General features: G+C 37.7%; 1 protein-coding gene across 1 annotated transcript; it reads left to right on the top strand.

Annotated features, from left to right (window-relative positions):
- The first annotated feature begins 188 nt into the window (after positions 1 to 188).
- On the top strand, positions 189 to 20,720 carry LOC127635570 (cell cycle and apoptosis regulator protein 2-like). The gene is made up of 19 exons (XM_052115694.1): positions 189 to 261; positions 497 to 548; positions 659 to 744; positions 826 to 940; positions 6,561 to 6,696; positions 6,808 to 6,925; positions 7,004 to 7,153; positions 8,155 to 8,365; positions 8,642 to 8,752; positions 9,626 to 9,789; positions 11,843 to 11,969; positions 12,059 to 12,178; positions 12,565 to 12,702; positions 15,210 to 15,383; positions 15,473 to 15,619; positions 18,191 to 18,299; positions 18,392 to 18,580; positions 19,373 to 19,545; positions 19,635 to 20,720. Exons 2-19 carry the CDS (start codon positions 537 to 539, stop codon positions 19,680 to 19,682), a joined length of 2,328 nt encoding a protein of 775 aa, XP_051971654.1. The 5' UTR covers positions 189 to 261; positions 497 to 536; the 3' UTR covers positions 19,683 to 20,720.
- The last annotated feature ends 146 nt before the right edge of the window (positions 20,721 to 20,866 follow it).

Genomic DNA, 20,866 nt, shown 5'->3' with positions numbered 1-20,866 from the left:
TGCAAATAGAGCCACTAATATACAATTATAAATACTATTAAAAACTGATATGTGTTTTATATTATATATAGACATTTTTATACCGCCTCAGATGTTGTATTTTCAGTAAAACACAGTTTATGCTGTCAGGCACTATCACCTGTAGTTATAACGACTGACCGCTGGTGTCGCTGTAGTCTCAAACACCTCTTTGATGAACTGACACAAGGCAAACAAAAGCATCAACGTGGAGAAAAAACAGAACACGGATACAAAATACAAGTGAGTTTACCCATTTAAATGTCACATTTAATTATTTAACATATCTCCTAATAGGTAATACTTAAATAACGATTTGTGCATAAAGCAAAACAGCACTAAAGTGCCAATAATTTCATGCAGATACAGTCGGAAGTACAACTGCACAACAAACAGATCATTGCACCACACTATCTTAATAATTCTAATAATAATAATGCTGTAATATTTAACGATGCATGTCTTTCAAATCATTCAGAATACTTTTTGTGCATGCAAAGGAGACACGAAAATCTGTTATGGAGACACAGGTATATATGACGGGATTTTTTTGTCATTATTATTGTGCATAAGAAAAAAAAAAAATTTACACAGTCTCTTGTTTATTATGTGTTTATTGTTGACTGGTATTTGTGTTTAGATGAGGCAGCGTGTGTTTACCGGGGTGGTCACACAGATGCAGGAGCATCATGGCATTGTTGACAAGGAGGTTCATTTTCCAGTGAGGTTGGTATGGTTGGATATTCTGTAATAGTGTCAGGTTGTTGATATAATGTGGGTCAGTGCAATATTTGTGTGTTGCTGCAGTGTTGTGGTGGGTCGTGTGCCACTGGTGGGTGAGAAGGTGTTGGTGAAAGCTGTCCAGGACCCCATGAAGCCCGTCGGCTGGACCGCACAGAGAGTTCAGACCTTGAATGGACAGGTAGGCGACAATGTTTCCTCTAACACTGATAAAATATTTATATAAAGAATTGATGTTACATACAATTGATGTTGTTCTTTACAATAAAGAATTAATGAAACATAAAACAATTACATATTTGCATTTTTGCAAATAATGCACATCTTTAAACTGAATGGTTATTTTCTGGACGGTGTATGCTATGCTTATTATTTTTCCAGTTTTATTTTCATATTAATTATTATATTAATCTGCTTACTTAATGTATGTCTTATCCTATTTGCTCACTTTGGCTTAGAAATCTCAACTTCCACATTTTGCACACGGGATGTCGACTATGGTGTGAAAGATATTAGATTTACTTCCTGATTTATTACACAATTTATGAAGTAAACACAGGCAATATTGGTATTTTAGTCCTATGCATGGTATTTTAAAATATACAGAGCAAGGGAATGATTAACGGTCAATGTTATAAAGTTTTACGATTTAATAAAATTATAACTTTATTCAAAATTGAGTTTAAAAGACGTGTCAAGTTCATGGAAATGTAACATTTGCATCCATGTTGATTTTGTGAATTTTGGACAAACATATAAAGCATTTTCTACAAAACATTGATGTAAAAGGTATTCAAAAATGGCACCTTCCTTTGGTATTCATGGTCATTTTTGACCGGAAGATTTAGATGTGTAATGCTTTTTTTTTTGTTTTGAGGATGATGATGATGATGATGATGATGATACTATATTTTCTTCCCTGAAGTGAGAATAAAATTAAGCGTTTCTTTGGGGATTTTATGCTATTTTGATCTTATTTACAAGTACATTACTAAATTTGAACATTCATTTGCGCAAACAAATAAGCAAATTCAGAACCTACATTTCTATAAATTGAAACATGAAGAAAATATGAGAATGTGACATAAATTGCTGGCAGATTGATGCCATCTTGTGAACAAACTATAAATGACAAGACTTAAAAACCATGTCATGTTAGTAACCACCAAGTGTGCCGCACAAGCCCTCAAAAGTGAAGCCAAAACGTCTCGATCGCCCCCCGGTGACTAGTCCTAGTATAGGTCATAAACCCCGCCTCCCCATGTTATTCAACGGGACGTGAGACCAACTAAACAATTAAATTACATTTCACATATCTTTTTTCCAAAGATAGTTTCTGTCATTTACTGTCGTTTCTATCACGTTGATGTCATTTCAAGTGTTTGTTTTCAAAATAAGTTTGTTTTTAGTTATTTGATGCTATAAAACGCTGCTGTGACATCATGATTGACAGCTGTGATTGACAGGTTCTCTGAGTGAAGTAGTCACTGAAGCACCAACTGACTTTTTTTCGGGATCTTCGGAGGACTGAGGAGATTGGAGCTTTAAATTTAATATCTACATTTCTATAATTAATTATTTCACACCGTCAAAAGTCAAAAGTGCAGGGGCGTGTGCTTGCGATTGATTCAGCGAGAGTGAGGGCGGGGCCTTGATTTCGCGGCTTTACATCCTGCTCACTACTGTGGAGGTCTGGTCCCGAAATCGCAACTGTGCAGACTCAAGTGCCAAGATGTCAGCGCCATATCGGGACACTGGCGGCTTCAGTTCTCACCAATGGAAAAGAGCGAAGGGGCGGCGTCCATCTTTTTTTACAGTCTATGGTAACCACCAATAGATGGCTGTAGCCACATACTGTGTAGCCTGATGGCTTGTTGTAACCTAATTTTATATTGTATCACTAGATATGCATTAGGATATATATTTAGACATTATCAAACTATTATTTGTCAAATTGTAGCATTTTAAAATGTATTTGAAGTGTCAGTTTAAGCCATTATGCTTGCAATCAAACCTGACCATGGTGTTACAAAGAAGACTCAGAATAAGCATTTTTCGACATGCTTTATTCTGCCTTGCTCATGGTGACTCTTCCATCAGGAGATTAATTCACTGTGTATAACAATGTCACAAGCAGTTCTTCATTTATTAAGCAAGCAAGAGGTTTATATGGTTCATGTGTTGTGTTGAAATATTGTGCGTAATAGCACCTACCTGGTGAGTGTGTTTACAGTCAGAGGATGTGAAAGCAGAACTCCTTCTGCATCCTGTACCATCATCGTTGTTGCAGCCACTGCTCGCAGACAACCAGGGAAGCCCTTTGCAACCTAATCCAGTGTTTTAGATAAATACGCACATTTTCCTGGGCAAGGATTGCAGCAGCTGTCCCCCCAGCCTCGTGCACGTACAGATGGAAAGGCTTTCTGTAGTCTGTAAGACCCAGCGCTGGTGGTTTCCCAAAGCATTACTTCAGATGTTTAAATGCCAAGTCCATTTCCATAGTCCATTAGATTGCATCATCATTGTTCAGTTTGCAAAATTGTCTTGATTGGATATGCAGGTATGCGTACAGTCCCCATTGTTAGCATGTGTCCAAGGTATTCAACCTTTTGTTTGACCCACTGTAGCTTCAATTAATCATTTATGCTTTTCTGCAATCCTCTGATGTTTCAGCAGTAACCAGAATGTCGTCGGCATACTGCAACAGGCATGTGTCAGGTGGCAGTTTCACATCCTGTAATGTACAGTGCACAACAGCTGAGAAGACAGCCGGTGAATCTCTGTACCCTTGTGGCAATCTCGTCCATGTATATTGTTGACCCCCGTAGGTAAATTTACATTTATGCATTTGGCAGACGCTTTTATCCAAAGCGACTTACAGTGCACTTATTACAGGGACAATCCGCCCCGGAGCAACCTGGAGTTAAAGTGCCTTACTCAAGGACACAATGGTGGTGGCTGTGGGGATCGAACCAGCGACCTTCTGATTACAAGTTTAGCTTTAGCTTTAGACCACAACGCCACCACCACTCCAGGTAAATGCAACAATGGCTGGGTCACAGGCGAAACGGGTACACTGAAAAAGGCAGAACTTAAATCAGTTATAGTAAAATGACCATGTGACCATCTTGGACTATTGGAGAAAGTGGTTCAATGAATGTGATCTCCAAGTTTCGTTAGCCTTTCTCACAGGAGTATTGTACGGAGAATGTGTTGGTATTAGAATACCTTGTTCAATCAATTGCTCAATGATTGGCCTAATACCTTCTTCCTTTTCAATCGATAGTGGATATTGCTTACAGTATACTGGAGTGGTTACAGCTGTATGTGGTTTCACATCTATAAGGCCAGCTTCATCTTTGTGCTGAGCCCATAGTCTGGGGTTATTTATTGCTTCATCAGCCGACAGCAGTTGCTGTCTGCTCACTTTCTCCCCCACACCTCCTGTAGGCACAGTGACTCGAATACACAGCAGGAAACATGAGTTGCAGAGAAGCATTGTCAAAAACGATTTGTGCACCAATTTTATGCAATAGATCTCAGCCCAGTAAACAAAATGGAGAGTCTGGTATGATTACAAAAGCATGCATTTTGAACAAATCTGGCAAAAGATCTTGTTTATAGTCTGATAATTTGATTAGAAATTCTGTCATATGTCCGAACGTCTGTGTGTTAGCCCATTTAAAATCTAATAATAATAATTCCTTACATTTATATAGCGCTTTTCTAGGCACCCATAGTGCACCAGAACGCCCACCACACACCAGCTATTGGTGGGGAGGAGAGAGTAGAGTGATGTAGCCAATTCAGGGATGGAGATTAATTTGAAGCCATGATAGATATGGGCCAATGGGGGGGATTTGGCCAGGACACCAGGGTTACACCCCTACTCTTTACGAGAAGTGTCCTGGGATTTTTAATGACCACAGAGAGTCAGGACCTCGGTTTAACATCTCATCCGAAGGACGGTGCCTTTTTTATATTATAGTGTCCCCGTCACTATACTGGGGCATTAGGACCCACACAGACCATAGGGTGAGCACCCCCTGCTGGCCTCCCTAATACCACTTCCAGCAGCAACCTTGGTTTTCCCAGGAGGTCTCCCATCCAGGTACTGGCCAGGCTCAACCTTGCTTAGCTTTAGTGGGCAACCAATCTTAATTTCGTGGATGTGGCGGCTTCTTCCATTTTTATTTCCGGTAGATCGTTCGTCAATTAATTCTTTCTTGGTCACCTCAAATGATTATTCATATATTTATAATCCCATTTTGGGTCGCCCCATCCTTTGTTCACCATTGAATGGGCGTTGTCTAAATCGATCTTTTTAACAACCCCTCTCGTGGAAACGGATCAAATTGCATTTTTCCCCTCTGACCATCTGGCCAGGTTACTGACAAACGGTTTGGTTTCTAAACATCCAATGCATGGGCGTTTTGCGTACGTACGGTTCGTCTACTTATAGTTTGTCCCGTTTTGGTTTTTGGTATGAACAATTCTCTGATTTTGTTCAACGAAGAGTGAATGCGGCACTGAAACTCCTACTGACTGGTAGTTGAATCCACCGCACTTCATCCACAGGACTGGCCCTTTTAACAGTCTTCAACAACAAAGATCCTCACCTCTCGAGTGATCTGACCGTGGTTTTTGTGAATTGATCGTTCTACGACTAGTGTCTCAGACGGATCCTGACCATCGTAGAGATACAAAGAGTTTAAGTGGAATTGTTCGGAGATATCCCACTTCTGACACCAGGACTATTAGTAAAATACGATTTTAGTGCTTTTTCTGCCTTCCTTGCAGTCACTCTTCAATCAGGCGGTGAATTCACCGGTGGGAAGAAATACACAGACACACAATGTCACAAGCAGTTCTTTGATTTATTAAAAGCAAGCAAGAGGTTTATATGGTTCTTGTCACACAAGGCCGGTTTCACCCATTACCTTGAACTTTCTCAATCCTCCGTATATGGGGTAGTTTCCTCTCGCTTACAGAAGTACATTCTTGTCAAGTACATTTTGTGATCAAGACAGAGCCGAAAACATACAAAGCAGATAAGCAAGCATCAAGGTCACATTGTTCCATCAGCTGGAAAACAACAGATGACTTGTAATGCCAAAATGAGCAAAAGATGGCACGGCATAGAGAGTAACAGAACCTTTGGAGAGAAAACAATGACAGCATTGCACTTGGCCAATGTTTGTTGTTCGCTCTCGGTGGGGCTCGTGTTGAGTTGTGCGTGGATGCCGCGGAGAATAGCGTGAAGCCTAAACGGGCGCTATGTAACAAGCCACGCTATGTCGCCATGGTAACGCGCTCAACAAGTCACATGATAAGATGCGTGGATTGATGTTCTCAGGAGGCAACTGAGATTCATCCTCCGCCACCCGGATTGAGGCGAGTCACTACGCCACCACGAGGACTTAGAGCACATTAGGAATTGGGCATCCCAAATTGGGGAGAAAAGGAAAACAACAACAACAACAACAAAAGTAATTGTTTTGTGTGAATTTAATGTGTTTTTGAATAACTTTATAAATATGGACAAAAAAGAGTCCAAAAGAGTTACATCATTGACTAATAATCTGCTCTGTTAAAACCCCCCAAAAAATTGCATTTTAAATTAACACGTAACATCAACAAAAATTTAGCTTTATGGTTGCAGGATGCATACAAAATGAGTGCATATTATTTAATCAATCAGTTGGGGCAATTTTTAATCAATAAAAATTGTCAAAAATTGTCAAGGTCACTTAAAGGAACTCATGTTTAAAACTGGTTCTCTTTCTGTGTCTCTCTATCAGCCGTTTAAATCTCCTCCTCCACTGTTGCCCTCCATGTCTTCAAATCTGAAACCCGGGATTTTAGGGAGTAAACCCCAACCACTGCTGAAATCCCCAAAGATACCACCTCTGATTCCCAGCATGCAGCCAAATCAGGGTACGTGACAGACCGTCCATTATTAAACCTGCTGCAGCATCCTCTGTAATCATGAGGCTTTCATTGGCGTTGTTTTGTTTATTCTGAGTTTCTTTGTGTTTAATGTGACAGGTGGTATGATCCCGATGGGCCATCACCAGCAGATGCCTTGGAACGGTCCATTTGACGGTTGGGGTGGCGCTCGGAAAAGACACGCTGAGGTTATGGGAGGTCGTAGAGGTGGACGCTGGTGAGTCGGATCACATGTTCAGTGGTTCAGTGTTCTTTTTGCATATTTTTTGTCCTTACTGATTCTTTCATGTCTCAGGGACGACGGCGGAGCAGGTATGTGGGGAGGAGACGCCATGCACCAAAAGAGGAAAAGATGGAGGGCCTTGTCAGAAGAGGACATGTCCAAAAAGACATCCTGTGTAACCACACAAAACACCCCGTTATTCTCCTGTTTCTCTAGGGACACGTAAGTCAGTGGGCAGTTCAAGGAATGATCCTTGAACTGAAATAAATGGCATTATGTTGATTACCACAGAAAATAATTTACACTGGTCCTTTTGTTTTGTGTCCTTGTTACACATATTACATGGACGCACTATAGTAATAACAGTCAATTATGCATAATTGCAAGCAACTAACCCTAAACAAAACCCTTACCCTAAACCTATAGTAAGTACATGTTATTAATGAGTAATAAGCAGTTATTACATTTGTAATTACATTGTAACAAGGACACATTATAATAAAGTGAAACCCAATTGTGTTAACAGCAAGGCACACGCAATGGACGTCTAAGGGGCAAGCGTTCCCAGTCAAAGTGTTTATTATTTGATCTTTGAAGCCGTCGAAATCGTCCTTTTGAAGTGGGACTACTTTTTTAGGCGGATGAATTACACAGTAGTCAGCGCTTTACAGATAGCTCCGTCACGTCCCTTTATGCTTTCCTTTGCGTGCACCGTGTGAACGTCACGCTGGCATTCCGTTGCCATGGCAACAACAGTTTTATTTATTTTTAAAAAAGGGCAAAAATCGCGGTTACAGTGAGGCGCTTGCAATGCAAGTGGATGGGGCCAGTTCCTGTTAAAATACTCACTGTTTCAAAAGTATACTTATACATTCGTAAACATTATACACGTTAACATGACTTTAGTGTGATTAAAATGGCTTAGTAGCCTTTTCAGTGTAAAGTTATATGCAATGGTACATCTCGGTTGCCATGACAACGTAACCCTGTAATCTGGTAACCATGTAATGCTGGTAAAAGCCTCTGATTTTATCGCACTAATCTCATGTTAACACACATTGTTTACGTTTTGTGGCTATACTTTTGAAACATGAACATTTATGAACTGGCCCTCATCCATTGTAAATGCCTCACTAATGGCGACTTTGTCTCTATTTTTTTTTAATAAACAAGTGCCACAAATGCAGTTGATTGAGCTCCACATCTTCTCTTGATGTTTTCAGCCAGGCCTGTGACTGTCTGGAGCTTCAGCGGCGGTACCCTCATCTTCTGGTGCCCTCAAACCTCGTCCACCTTCAGTTGTCCTGGACGGAGAGTTTCCCGCTCACACAGCCTCTGCCTCTGAGAGGACCCTGTCTGTTTCACATGGGCTCACGGCAACCTGAGACTGAAACCCCTGTCTGCGAGTCTACAGATTCTACGGTCACCGTTAAGGTACATTGTGTTTTGACTATCAGCATAAAGTCTGGTCCACATGACCGCTTATTCTGGCAAAGAACAGCCCACTTAGACAGGAACAGACATAACTTTGGAAACAAAGCGGAAAATGCACTTCTGTATTTGATGGTGTGATTTGAGGCATCATTGATTTGTTTAGAGATTTCAGACAGTTCTTGCCCTTTTTTAGGAGTGAATTGAAAGTGATCACTTGCATTCTCACGCCTGAAAACATTGGCCAAGTGCAATGCTGTCATTGTTTTCTCTCCACAGGTTCTGTTACTCTCTATGCCGTGCCTAGAACGCTTTTATTCACAGTGTTGTAACATCTCAAAGGACGGTCAGACGCTGAAGGAGGCTGTACATCCTACAACACTACTCAAAGTAAGAACGATCTGTCGTAAATGGAGTGCAACGGTTACCGCCTTTTTTCCAGTGAGTCACTATGAACAAACATTAGCTTACGTTATGGAGCTAGCCTACAAAACTCACGGTAACCAGGGCTGGACTGGTGAGCTAGCATACCGGGCATTTTCCCGGTGGGCCGACGCACTTTGGGGCCGATCAGGGGCGTACTGTCCATCGGGAGAACCGAGCGGGCCGGTGGGTCGTCCGCGAAACAGGCCACGATAAGCTAAAATTAGCCGCCAAGTTAAGCAGAACGGACCACAAAACGGCGCCACGATATGCAGAAAAGGACAGCGAACACCCCCCCACAGGTGGGCCAGTTGCTATGTAAAATGCTAAAAAGGGTGCTTATAATTTTATTAAAGCACTTACATTAATTCTTCTGTTAACATGTGATATTGAAGTTGTTTAAATCATCGCTTTTACCGTCATTTTAGGGTTTTAGGGACGTTGTCGTTACATTGTCTTGGCAACAAAGTTGCAAAATTGGCTATAAGTTTACACCGATAAAGTTAGGTTTATCACAATAATAATCATATTAACACACGTCTTGTGGCTAAACTTTTGAAACGGTGAGTATTTTAACATTTACAGATTAAACCCCATTGACTTCCATTGTAAGTGACTCACTGGAACAAAGGAGGAATGGGTCAAAATACTTTTTGTGCTAATTATGCTTGAGATATTGTCGATTTAAGCTTAACTTATTGACGTATTGAACCTGGAAAATTATTTTAATTAAGCATGAATATATATCCAATTCATTACATGTCCTTCAAGCAGCTTTAAACTCCTGTCATTCTTAAAAACCCAAGCGTTTTTTAAATACTCTCTTTGTGTGCACTGTAGTTCATGTTGGTGGACAGTGGAGGTGAACTGCAGCTCCCAGGAGGTTCCTGGTCACTCAAACTGGACGGCTCAAACCCGCTGAAGGACAGCTCGACTCTAATCAACACTGCAGTGCGCTGCATAAAGACTCAAGCTGCTCTGGACCTGTCAGCCTGCACACAATGGTCTGTCTCTATACATTACCCATAAACCTCAGTTGTATGATTCTCAATATGTCCATTTAATAAATAGGTACAGTATATCTCTAATATTTATTCATTAAACAAAGGGCTAATTTACCCTAATATTTACAATTGAATTGATATTTTCCCAATATTTATTTTTAATTTGGTATATTTTGTATATTTTAATATTTTGTGTTTAATATTTATTACATAATAATATTAATCTAATATTTATTCATTAAATAAAGGGCTCATTTCACTTTATTTCCCTTAGAATTGACATTTTGTCAATATTTAGGTTTTTTTATTATTTAATATTATATCATATTTAATATATTTTCATATTTAATATTGATCTAAATGTATGTGTCAAACAAAGGGCACATTTCACTTTATTTATCATAGAATTTATATTTTGCCAATTTTTATAATGTAATATTGTTTTAATATTATTTAATATTTAATATTTTTGAATTATTATGAAATAATATAATATTTAATATTTATCTAAAATGTATTGATTAAATAAAGGTGTAATTTCCCTATATTTACCTTTTGAATTTATATTTGTCAATATTTATTTAATATTATTTAATATTTAAAAAAATATGTAATATTAAATAACCACATTAATCTAATATTTAATATTTATCTAATATTTATTAATTAAATAAAGGTGTAATTTCTCTATATTTACCTTTTTGAATTTATATTTGTCAATATTTATTTAAGATTTATTTATTTAATAGTATAACATTTTTTATATATTTTAATATTTATTTAATAATAGTTTTAATCTTGTATTAAATATTAATCTACATTTATTTACTAAACAAAGTGCTCATTTTCCTTTTTTCACCATTGAATTGATATTTCTGTCAATATTTATTTAATATAATTTTATTTCATATTATTTAAGATTTTAAAAATATGTAATATTTAATAAATAACCATATTAATCTAATATATAATATGTATCTAATATTTATTAATTAATTAAAGGTGTCTTTTCCCTATATTTACCTTTTGAATTTATATTTGTCAATATTTATTTAATGTTTTTTAAATATTTATTAAATAACCTTATGAATATAATATTTAATATTTATCTAATATTCAATAAAAAGGTGTCTTTTCCCTACATTTACATTTTGAATTTATTTTTGTCAATATTTATTAGATTTTAATAATTTAATAGTATACCATTTTGAATATATACATTTTTTTTATATTTATTTAATAATGATACTAATCTTATATGAAATATTTATCTAAATTTATTTATTTAACATAGGGCTCATTTCCCTTTTATTTACCATAAAAATCTATATTTTTGACAATATTTATTTAATATTCTTTTTTTATTTATCTAATATTTATTCAATAAAAAGGGCTAATTTCCCTATATTTACCTTTTGAATTTATATTTGTCGATATTTCATTAATATTCTTTTATTTAACATGATTTAATATTTTAAAATATTTAATATTTATTAAATAACCATATTAATCTAATATTTTATATTTATCTAATATTCATTCATTAAAAAGGGCTCATTTCCATATTTAAGTGTAATTTATATTTGTCAATATTTCATTAATATTCTTTTATTTAACATGATTTAATATTTTTTAAAATATTTAATATTTTTTAAATAACCATATTAATATAATATTTAATATGTATCTAATATTCATTCATTAAAAAGGGCTCATTTCCATATTTAAGGGTAATTTATATTTTGTCAACATTTAAGATTTTATAATTTAGCAGGAAATAATGTAAAGTAGGACTTGATTTTATCCATCAGGATTTGATTGGACTAAAACATGTTAGGCTGTGATATCATTGGTTCATATTATATTGCCTTGATTACATCATCAGGAAAGAAGAGGTGTTTTAAAGGCAGAGAAAGCGGTTCTGTTTGGCCAAAAAATTATGAAAACTAACATTATTTTCTTTAGGATATTTTCCGATGATAATTTCCAGGTCCGAGCTGAGTTGTGGAAGATGTTGCTGGAATATAATGAGCTTTCTTTCCTCTCTCTAAAGGCACAGGATGGCAGAGTTGAGATACCTGTCCGGAGAGAAAATGGAGACGGTCGTGGTCTTCTTGCCGGATGTTTGGAATCTAGTGCCGACAGAAGAAGAGTGGACGAAGTTACGACAAGAGCAACAGGTACACACGTGCAGCTCTGCATAACAGTGAAATAATGTTTCAAATCACATGACCGATCAGATTACCTGTGGGGTTTTTCTGATGTCCAGGATGATGAATCATCTCTCCCAGAGGTCCCGTCTTTGGTTTTTCACCCTCATGCTGGACTGAATCTGTCCGTTGTGTCTCTGTCATCACTACTAGAGCCCCAGACAAGAGACTGCTATGAGGTGTGTGATTTTGAATAAATGATTTTGGCTCGTCCCTTTGTTTATTTACAGTAAAGCACTTAAAATGGAAGTGAATGGGGCCAGAGCTTAACTGTTTCAAAGGTAAAGCCACAAGACGTAAACAATATACACTTTGTTGCTTTGATGATGTAATGTCAGAAACCCTGCAAGAGATTTTATCGCACTAACATCATATTAACACGCATGTTGTTTATGTCTTGTGTCTATAATGTTTACAGATTAAACCCCATTGACTTCCATTGTAAGTATGCTGATTGACATTAACTTGTATTGAACCCGGGACGTTCCTTTAATGCAGCAAGTGTAAAGCATTTGAAACGTGTATCATGTATCGGATGTGATGTCATGTGTGCATTTTCTATCAGGTTTGTCTGATGGCGGAGATGTTCAGTGAGATGCTGCAGAGAGATTTCGGGTTTCAGCTGTATCAGTGTCTGTGCCGTCTGCCGAAGGGTCCGATTGACCCTCTGATCTCTGACGCGGAGGACAACAGCACAAGCACGGTACACTCAAATAAATTAACTTTCGCTATTGCCTGACTACCACCCCTGGAGTTCGCTAGTTTGAATCCAGGGCGTGTTGAGTGACTCCAGCCAGGTCTCCTAAGCAACCAAATTGGCCTGGTTGCTAGGGAGGGTAGAGTCACATGGGGTAACCTCCTCGTGGTCGCTATAACGTGGTTCTCGCTCTCGGTGGTGCGTGTGGTGAGTCGTGCGTGGATGCCGCAGAGAATAGCGTGAAGCCTCCACACGCGCTACGTCTCCATGGTAACGCGCTCAACAAGTCACGTGATAAGATGCACGGATTGATGGTCTCAGACACGGAGACAACTGAGATCCGTCCTCCGCCACCCGGATTGAGGCGAGTCACTCACCACAAGGACTTGGAGCGCATCGGGGATTGGGCGTTCCAAAAGGGGAGAAAATCCACACAAAAAATAAATCCAAAAATGAAAATGATACATTTAGTCCTGGTTCGTGTAGCGTTCACACTGGCATTTTTAAACATCGAACCTAACGACACAAAACCAAAGGCATCAGGGAAAAGTAACGACCTGATTGGACAACTTTTATGACGTATATTTTTTGATGGAACTTCCCGATCATCCAAAACAATGCTGGCGAAATGCGCTCGTAATATTTATTTATGTATATATATGGTGGTACTTTCACCAGCTGAGAACAAACGAAGTGCTAAAATGTGTAAAGGATTCAAAACAGTGGCAGGAATTCCTCCGTTGCACTCACAAGCGAAAATATGCTGCAAGGACGGCTGATGGCGGTTCTGACGCCTGTCCCGAACTGTAATGGGCAACATAGCTCCTATAATGAGAAGAACCAGGTATGCTTGAGCTCAGTATTAGGCAAATTACTTCCTGTTTTTAGTCCGTTTAGACGTCTTTGGTCCATGCTGCGTTAATATATCAATCGAACCGCACCAGAGTTCATTTGGAAGCGGAGCGAGACCCACTATTCAGGTCTCGGTCCACTTGTTTGGGGTTCAGAAGTGTGAACACACCCTAAGTTTTATTACATGTGTCTTTGTGCAAGAGGAAAATAAAGGGGGTCACTTTGACCCTAACAATTAAACAGGCTGTTTTTGCTACTGTCTCATTCACACATTTGCTCACATTTGATTTGTGACCTAGAAATAGTGCAGTATCATAAATATTTCCTAATTTTATGCCATAACGTTTCTTTGTTTTTAGTTTTTAGTAGTTTGTTTTTAATTATTATAATTTTTTTATACCCAAAATTTTGTGTATTTCCAGTTTTAACCCTTCCAGGATTCAATACATGTTAAGCTCAGTGGACAGCGTTTGTGTCAATTTTTGCTACCACAAAAATTAATTTCGACTCGTTCCTCGTTTTCTTTAAAAAAGCACAAATGTGTGTTCCAGTGATACACTTACAATGTAAGTCAATGGGGTTTAATCTGTAAGCATTAAAATACTGTTTCACAAATTTAGACATATGTCTGTTAACATGATTTTACTGTCATAAAATCACTTAACGCATCTGTGTGAACATATAGCCAATTTTACAACTTCGTTGCCATGACGGCATAATGTCAATGCAACAGTATAAGGACGGGCGACGAGGAGGCGGGAACCGGCTGAACAGTCAACATAAGATTTAATGATATAAATGAACTTAAAACAACATAAAACATAAACGAATAGACAGACATGCATCTCTCTCGACCTGGCACCTCCCGCTCGTCTTTATCCCCCTCCCGGCTGATTAGCTCGATTCAGGGCCGGCCGTGTGTCCTCATTACCCGGCCCCGCCCTCACCGCCCTCCTCGTCACAGTCAACAAACACTAAAGCGACTGTAAAAATGACAATACGTGAGTTTTCGACTCGTCCCTCCATTTCATTAAAAAAAGCAATAATGGAGGTTCCAGTGAGGCACTTACAATGAAAGTCAATGGGGACAATTTTTGGAGGGTTTAAAGGCAGAAATGTGAAGCTTATAATTTTATAAAAGCACTTACATTAATTCTTCCGTTAAAACTTGTAATGTATTATTTGAGCTGTAAAGTTGTTTAAATTGTCAGTTTTACAGTCGTTTAAGTGTTCATTGACATGACATCGTCATGGTAACGAAGTTGTAAAATTGGCTAACTTTACACAAAATAAGTCAGTAAGTGATATTATCGCAGTAAAATCATGTTTACACACATATTGTTTATGTCTAAGTGAGTATTTTAATGTTTACAGATTAAACCCCATTGACTTACATTGTAAGTGACTCCTTGATTTTTGCTTTTTTTTTAAGAAAACAAGGGGCAAGTCGAAATTTATTTTTGTTGTGGTAATCAGTATTATGCCACAAATTCTGTCGATTGAGCTGAACTTGTATTGAACCCGGAAAATTCCTTTTAAATTGATGTAAATCGGTGTTAAAATTTTAAACGGGTTAAATTGAACCTGAACCGCATTCAAGGCTAAAATAAAAGATTTTCAATGTGGTCTCAGAGATTTGAACTCCACTTTTCTTTCTGTAGGACGAGGAGCCCAAAAAATCTGACGAGCAGCAGCAGTCGAAAAATAAAATATTGACTGATGTAAAGAAGACCAAACTGAAAGAGAAGGATGAGGAGAGAGAGACGGATGAGATCTCAAGTGAAAAAGATGGTCAGACGAGCAGCCCGTCAGACAATCAGCTGATCAAGGAGCATGTAAGAATCGACTCGTTCACGTTTGTGTTTGTATCTGAGCCTCGTCTAATGTTTCCCCTCTGAACATCGCTCTGTCTGTGTGGTTTCAGGAGCGTCCTCTGGGCTGGACTGCAGAACTCCCTCGTAAAGTGCTTCTGTCGTGGGTGTTCTTTGATCGTCATCTCACAGGAAGTCTCCGAGAGCCGGATCTGCTCAACGTCCTGTTGTCTCTCGGCCTGTATCTCAGTCCTGCTCAGGTGTGCTTCCCATTCAAATGTTTCTCAGAATTCTGGAAAACCATTTGGAGTCATTATTCCCACTTCAGCTTTCTTCTGAAACCTTGTGAGCTGCCTAATGTAGAGAGCATTTTAAGGGGTTGTTCACACAGGATGCATTCTTGCGTGAAATCTATTTATCTAATAATTTATTAGTCTTAGAAAAGCCCTTATAGTCGGAACGATTGACAAATTCATTTGCAAAATGACTGTATGAAAGGCTTCTGTTCAATCGTTTGGAAATAAAAAAAAGCCACTTTTTGTATTTTTGTATCAATGATTTACTCGTTTGCCACAATAATATAACATGTTTTAATTAGCTGAATTATTTACATTTTTAATATGTTATATTTATAACTGTTTAAATATATAATTATATTGAGTTTTTGTTATTTGAGGGCCATTCTCAACAAATATTCATTAATTTGATTAATTACGATTAATTGATTTGATTAATCGGCTTATCATGTAATTTGATTACAATTTGTAATCGATTGACAGCAGTAATATACAGTATATATATATATATATAATGTGATTTTTTTTTTTCAATATATACAATTATTGCACTATAGGGCTGAAACGATTAGTCGACTTTATCGGCAACGTCAACAATAAAAAAAAATGTCGAATAGTCGTTTGATCTCATTTAACGTAACATGAGATCAGATGAAACTCTAGATCGCAAAGTACAAGGGAATTATACACTAATACCAAATAAGTAAATACAGAAGCACTCTCGCTGTGGAATAAGTGGAGTCGGAGCTCTTTAAAGGAAAAACCCCGGCATTACATCTTTAATGCAGTTATATTTAATGCTTAATTAAAGTTCAAATAATACAGAAGCAGATCATGTAAATAACTACAAACTCTGAAACTGGCATTTCTCTGTGCGGTCAGCACCTCTTCTATGAGTCGTGTGAATGTCCCATATAAGCGGGAGAGATTGAAACTGCACCGGCTGATGCACACTCTGTCACGGGACGCTCGTCCCTCGAGCGCACACGCTTAATGCAGCTAGACTATAACATGATTGCTCATGATTTATTGAATCATAATACATGTGGCAATACGCAGCTTTATTAATAAGAGAGAGATTGTTTTTTTGTGAGTTAAAGATGAATTGAAGTGAACAGAAGGTGAGAGAGGTAAAGTCGTTGCCCCATTATACACTGACAACAAAATATGTTTTTGATTTGGTTTCCAATATAAATATCTAAAACTCCTTTAAAACAACATACATACTTTAGGAACTATACTGCAGAATAAAAACATGTATATTTCAGAATGTTGAATATAATATTAAAAATACAAATATTTTAAAATATCTAAAGATGCATTGACCTGAGAATCAGCATATCAGATATTTAGACTTGCTTTTAGAGAACAGATCTTTAATATAAGTATATTTTGTATTTACTGCACTCGCAGAAATATAACCAAGTGAAAAATACACTAATATATAAAATACACTTACTGTATATTTAAAGATACTTTCTCTTAAAGCAAGTCTAAATATCATATATGTTGCTTCTCAAGTAAATGTATCTTGTTTTAAGGATTTTAAGAAATGTTCAAATGGAAAACAAGACAAAAACACTAATAATAGGATTTATTGCAGTGAATTTCTTTACTGAATTAAACTTCATAAAAAGTATTTTTTCACTTTAATTCAGTGAATCTCATTTAGAGGTATTTTTTTCCTACTTTGTCCTCTTTATTGTTAGTAATACAACCTTTTAAGTCAGGACACAAGCTGAATAATCTGTTAAGAGCTAACGATTAATCGTTGCATAATCGTTCTAATAATCGTTCCAATAATCGTTAGATTAATCGATTATCAAAATAAGTGTTCTTTGAAGTTGGTATGTAGGAAATGTTCCCAAAGTATTAGATAACATTTTGAATAATCAATTAGTTGAATTACTAAGAAGAGAAGAACACAGAAAATGATTAGAAATGAACTATGTCACCCAATAATTATTTATATTTGATATTTATGTATATTTGGATCGATGTTTTTTTAGATGGTTTGGGCATCTGGTAAGGATGCCCCCTGGCCGCCTCCCTAGGGAGGTGTTTCAGGCACGTCCAGCTGGGAGGAGGCCTCGGGGAAGACCCAGGATTAGGTGGAGAGATTACATCTCCACACTGGCCTGGGAATGCCTCGGGGTCCCCCAGTCAGAGCTGGTTAATGTGGCTCGGGATAGGGAAGTTTGGGGCCCCCTGCTGGAGCAGCTGCCCCCGCGACCCGACTTCGGATAAGCGGTTGAAGATGGATGGATGGATCAATTTTTAGTGCCATTTTTTTACCTTTTATGAGGGCAAATGTTATTGAATCTTTTGATATCAAATATTTCGATTTAATCTATTTATTAGCATAAATGCTCAATCTGTTTAGTTAGATTGTATATTATATATATATATATATTTATGCCAAGAAATCTTGAAAACTCATTACAAAGATTTTTTGAACCTGCGTTTTGTAATTCGGGGCATTTGTGTTGCATTTTTGTCCCTGATTAGATCTGTTTCTTGTCCTTCACTCATCAGGCACAGGATCTAGTGAAAAAGACGCTGGTCGGTGGTCTTTGTCTCTACAGAAATCTCTGCAGTCGCTGGACAGACATGAATCAGACAGACAGCAGCGTCACTGATGAGGGTGTGTGTACGGCCAATACTCAACAGCAACAAATACATGTATAAACACATTGACCTGTAGCATTAGAAAAAGTCTCTGTGTGTTTCTCTCAGGAAATAAAGCACTGTTTCCCGGTCCGTCCTGCAAAGAGAGAGGCTCTGCTCGACGCTCTAGTAACCCAGATCTAGTTAACTACAAAGGGAATGTCATTAACTTACCAAACCTACTTCAGTCTCTGGACAGCAGCAAAGCAGCACAGCGTGAACTTGAGAAGTGTATCGCCACACTACAATCTAGACTTGGTAAGAGAAAGCCAGATAAATAACGCAGTCTTCTGTTTTAGGACCTGAGATATGACTGTAATATTGGGATTTTTACACTAGGGGTGCACATATATTGCTTGAGCATATTCTGTATCCGCCAATATTTACTTGTTTTATATTTACATTTATGCATTTGGCAGACGCTTTTATCCAAATTGGCCCGGTTGCTAGGGAGGGTAGAGTCACATGGGGTAACCTTCTCGTGGTCAATATAATGTGGTTCTCGCTCTCGGTGGGGCGTGTGGTGAGTTGTGCGTGGATGCCGCGGAGAATAGCGTGAAGCCTCCACACACGCTACGTCTCCACGGTAACACGCTCAACAAGCCACGTGATAAGATGTGCGGATTGACGGTCTCAGACGCGGAGGCAACTGAGATTCGTCCTCCGCCACCCGCATTGAGACGAGTCAAAAACAAATGGGTGTTCATACATGATAATAAATTCATGTATTATGGGATCATCAGTAATGGAGTGGTGGTGGTGGCGTAGTGGACTAAAGCACATAACTGGTAATCAGAAGGTTGCTGGTTCAATCCCCACAGCCACCACCATTGTGTCCTTGAGTAAGGCACTTAACTCCAGGTTGCTCCGGGGGGATTGTCCCTGTAATAAGTGCACTGTAAGTCACTTTGGATAAAAGCGTCTGCCAAATGCAGAAATGTAAATATAATGGTCACCCATGTACATTTTTACGCTTGGATCGTTCATATTTGAGTTGTGGTCTGTTTTCTAAAGTATGGCCATTGCGTTTTGTGTATCTGTGTGATTTAGAGGCAGCAGAAGCGAAACAGGCCTCTGATCAACAGGAACAGATCAAACACAAAGAGCTCAAGAGAAAACTAGAGAAAGCCGAGACACTCAACAAAACATACGAGAAGAGTTTGAAAGAGAACGCCAGTCAGATGATCTCCGTCATTGAGACGATGCAGAAGATGGTTGAACAGGTGAAGTCATAAAGTGTGTCTGTGTTTACATAATTACACAGTATTGGTGCTGATTTTCACGAATCCACCATCATGTTTTTGCTCTTTAGACAACAGCCGGCACAAATACAAAGGAAGTAATGGATGAGAAAGTGTAGAACTCTGGAAACGGGACGATTGGACCGATGAGAAGACCTGCAAAATAAACTGAAATTCAGTGTCTCTACTTGCTTGTATTTTTGCTTTAAATGAAATAAACATCATCATCATAAGTGTGACATCATCAAATCGTCAAATGCATCGTAGAAAGAACTAGATCCTGCAGTTTCATTAGGAAATGGTGAATTATTGGAAAAAGGTTTTATTTATGAAAAATAAAAGCTTTTATAGATTATTTTAAATGGTATATGCGTCGATCCCGGCTGTATGATTTGACCCCAGATTATTTGGTTTGTCTGTAAACTTTATTTAGTTGTGATTTTATGTTATGTTTCTATTTTATTTTGTTAATATGGCAGCTATCAATGTATGATCCGGCCATAAGATTAACAACCTCAGAGTAACTGATATGAAAACCCTTTCTGTAATCCCATACAATGCTTATATGCCTTCTGTTCTGTACCCAAGTGAAATTTGACTCTAACATAAAGTTAGGAAGGACGAGTTTACTCAACACTGGTTTGGTTTGACAAGAAACGCTTCCTTATTGATTTGTTATTGTGCAATAAAGCATGAACTACGGTTAGAAACCATCTACATACATAATTACTCTTCAGTGTTTGTATGAGGATAGTCTGCTATTTAGTCTGGACTGAGCAGTGGAGTTCAGACATTCAGGAAATATTGCCTGAATTTAATATCAACAGCAAACTCCATCCAACAATCCCACTTTGCTACGACAAACTGAGAGAAGTCCAAAACAACTGTAAAAAAAGTATAAAGGTTTGGAAACCAAGATGTCAACTTATTTGGATATAATTGACAAAACTATATACTTAGTTTTTAACCTTTTTCTCAGGGACCACTTATACTGTATAAAAGTGAATACAAATCTTTAACTGTCTTCCAGGATGAAAAATACTTTATTGAAGTGCTCTAACAGAGTGAGTAACGTTGACCAAATAGACTTCTATCCCATGCAAAAAATATCTTCTTTTTTTGATTCATTAGAAAGTCCACATTTTGTTGGCCATGTACATGCCCAATAAATCTCAAGACCTCGTGTTTAAAAATGGATTTGTATGGATTTATTTAATTTGTCGTTATGTCCCAACTGACACAAAGAAATGTACAAAAATACCCCTCACCCCATCATTATTAATTAATGGAGGTTTCTGTATCA

Source organism: Xyrauchen texanus, chromosome 43 (genome assembly GCF_025860055.1).
Source record: "Xyrauchen texanus isolate HMW12.3.18 chromosome 43, RBS_HiC_50CHRs, whole genome shotgun sequence".
Taxonomy (NCBI): Eukaryota; Metazoa; Chordata; class Actinopteri; order Cypriniformes; family Catostomidae; genus Xyrauchen; species Xyrauchen texanus.
Note: the sequence above shows the minus strand (reverse complement) of the source record. Positions and strands in the feature narration are given on the sequence as shown.

Bases quoted from the DNA above. Each gene is read 5' to 3' on its own strand.
- LOC127635570 (XM_052115694.1), top strand. The intron at 9,790-11,842 runs GTCTGTCTCTAT...CTCTCTCTAAAG, and splicing joins CTGTCAGCCTGCACACAATG to GCACAGGATGGCAGAGTTGA. The intron at 11,970-12,058 runs GTACACACGTGC...TCTGATGTCCAG, and splicing joins AGTTACGACAAGAGCAACAG to GATGATGAATCATCTCTCCC.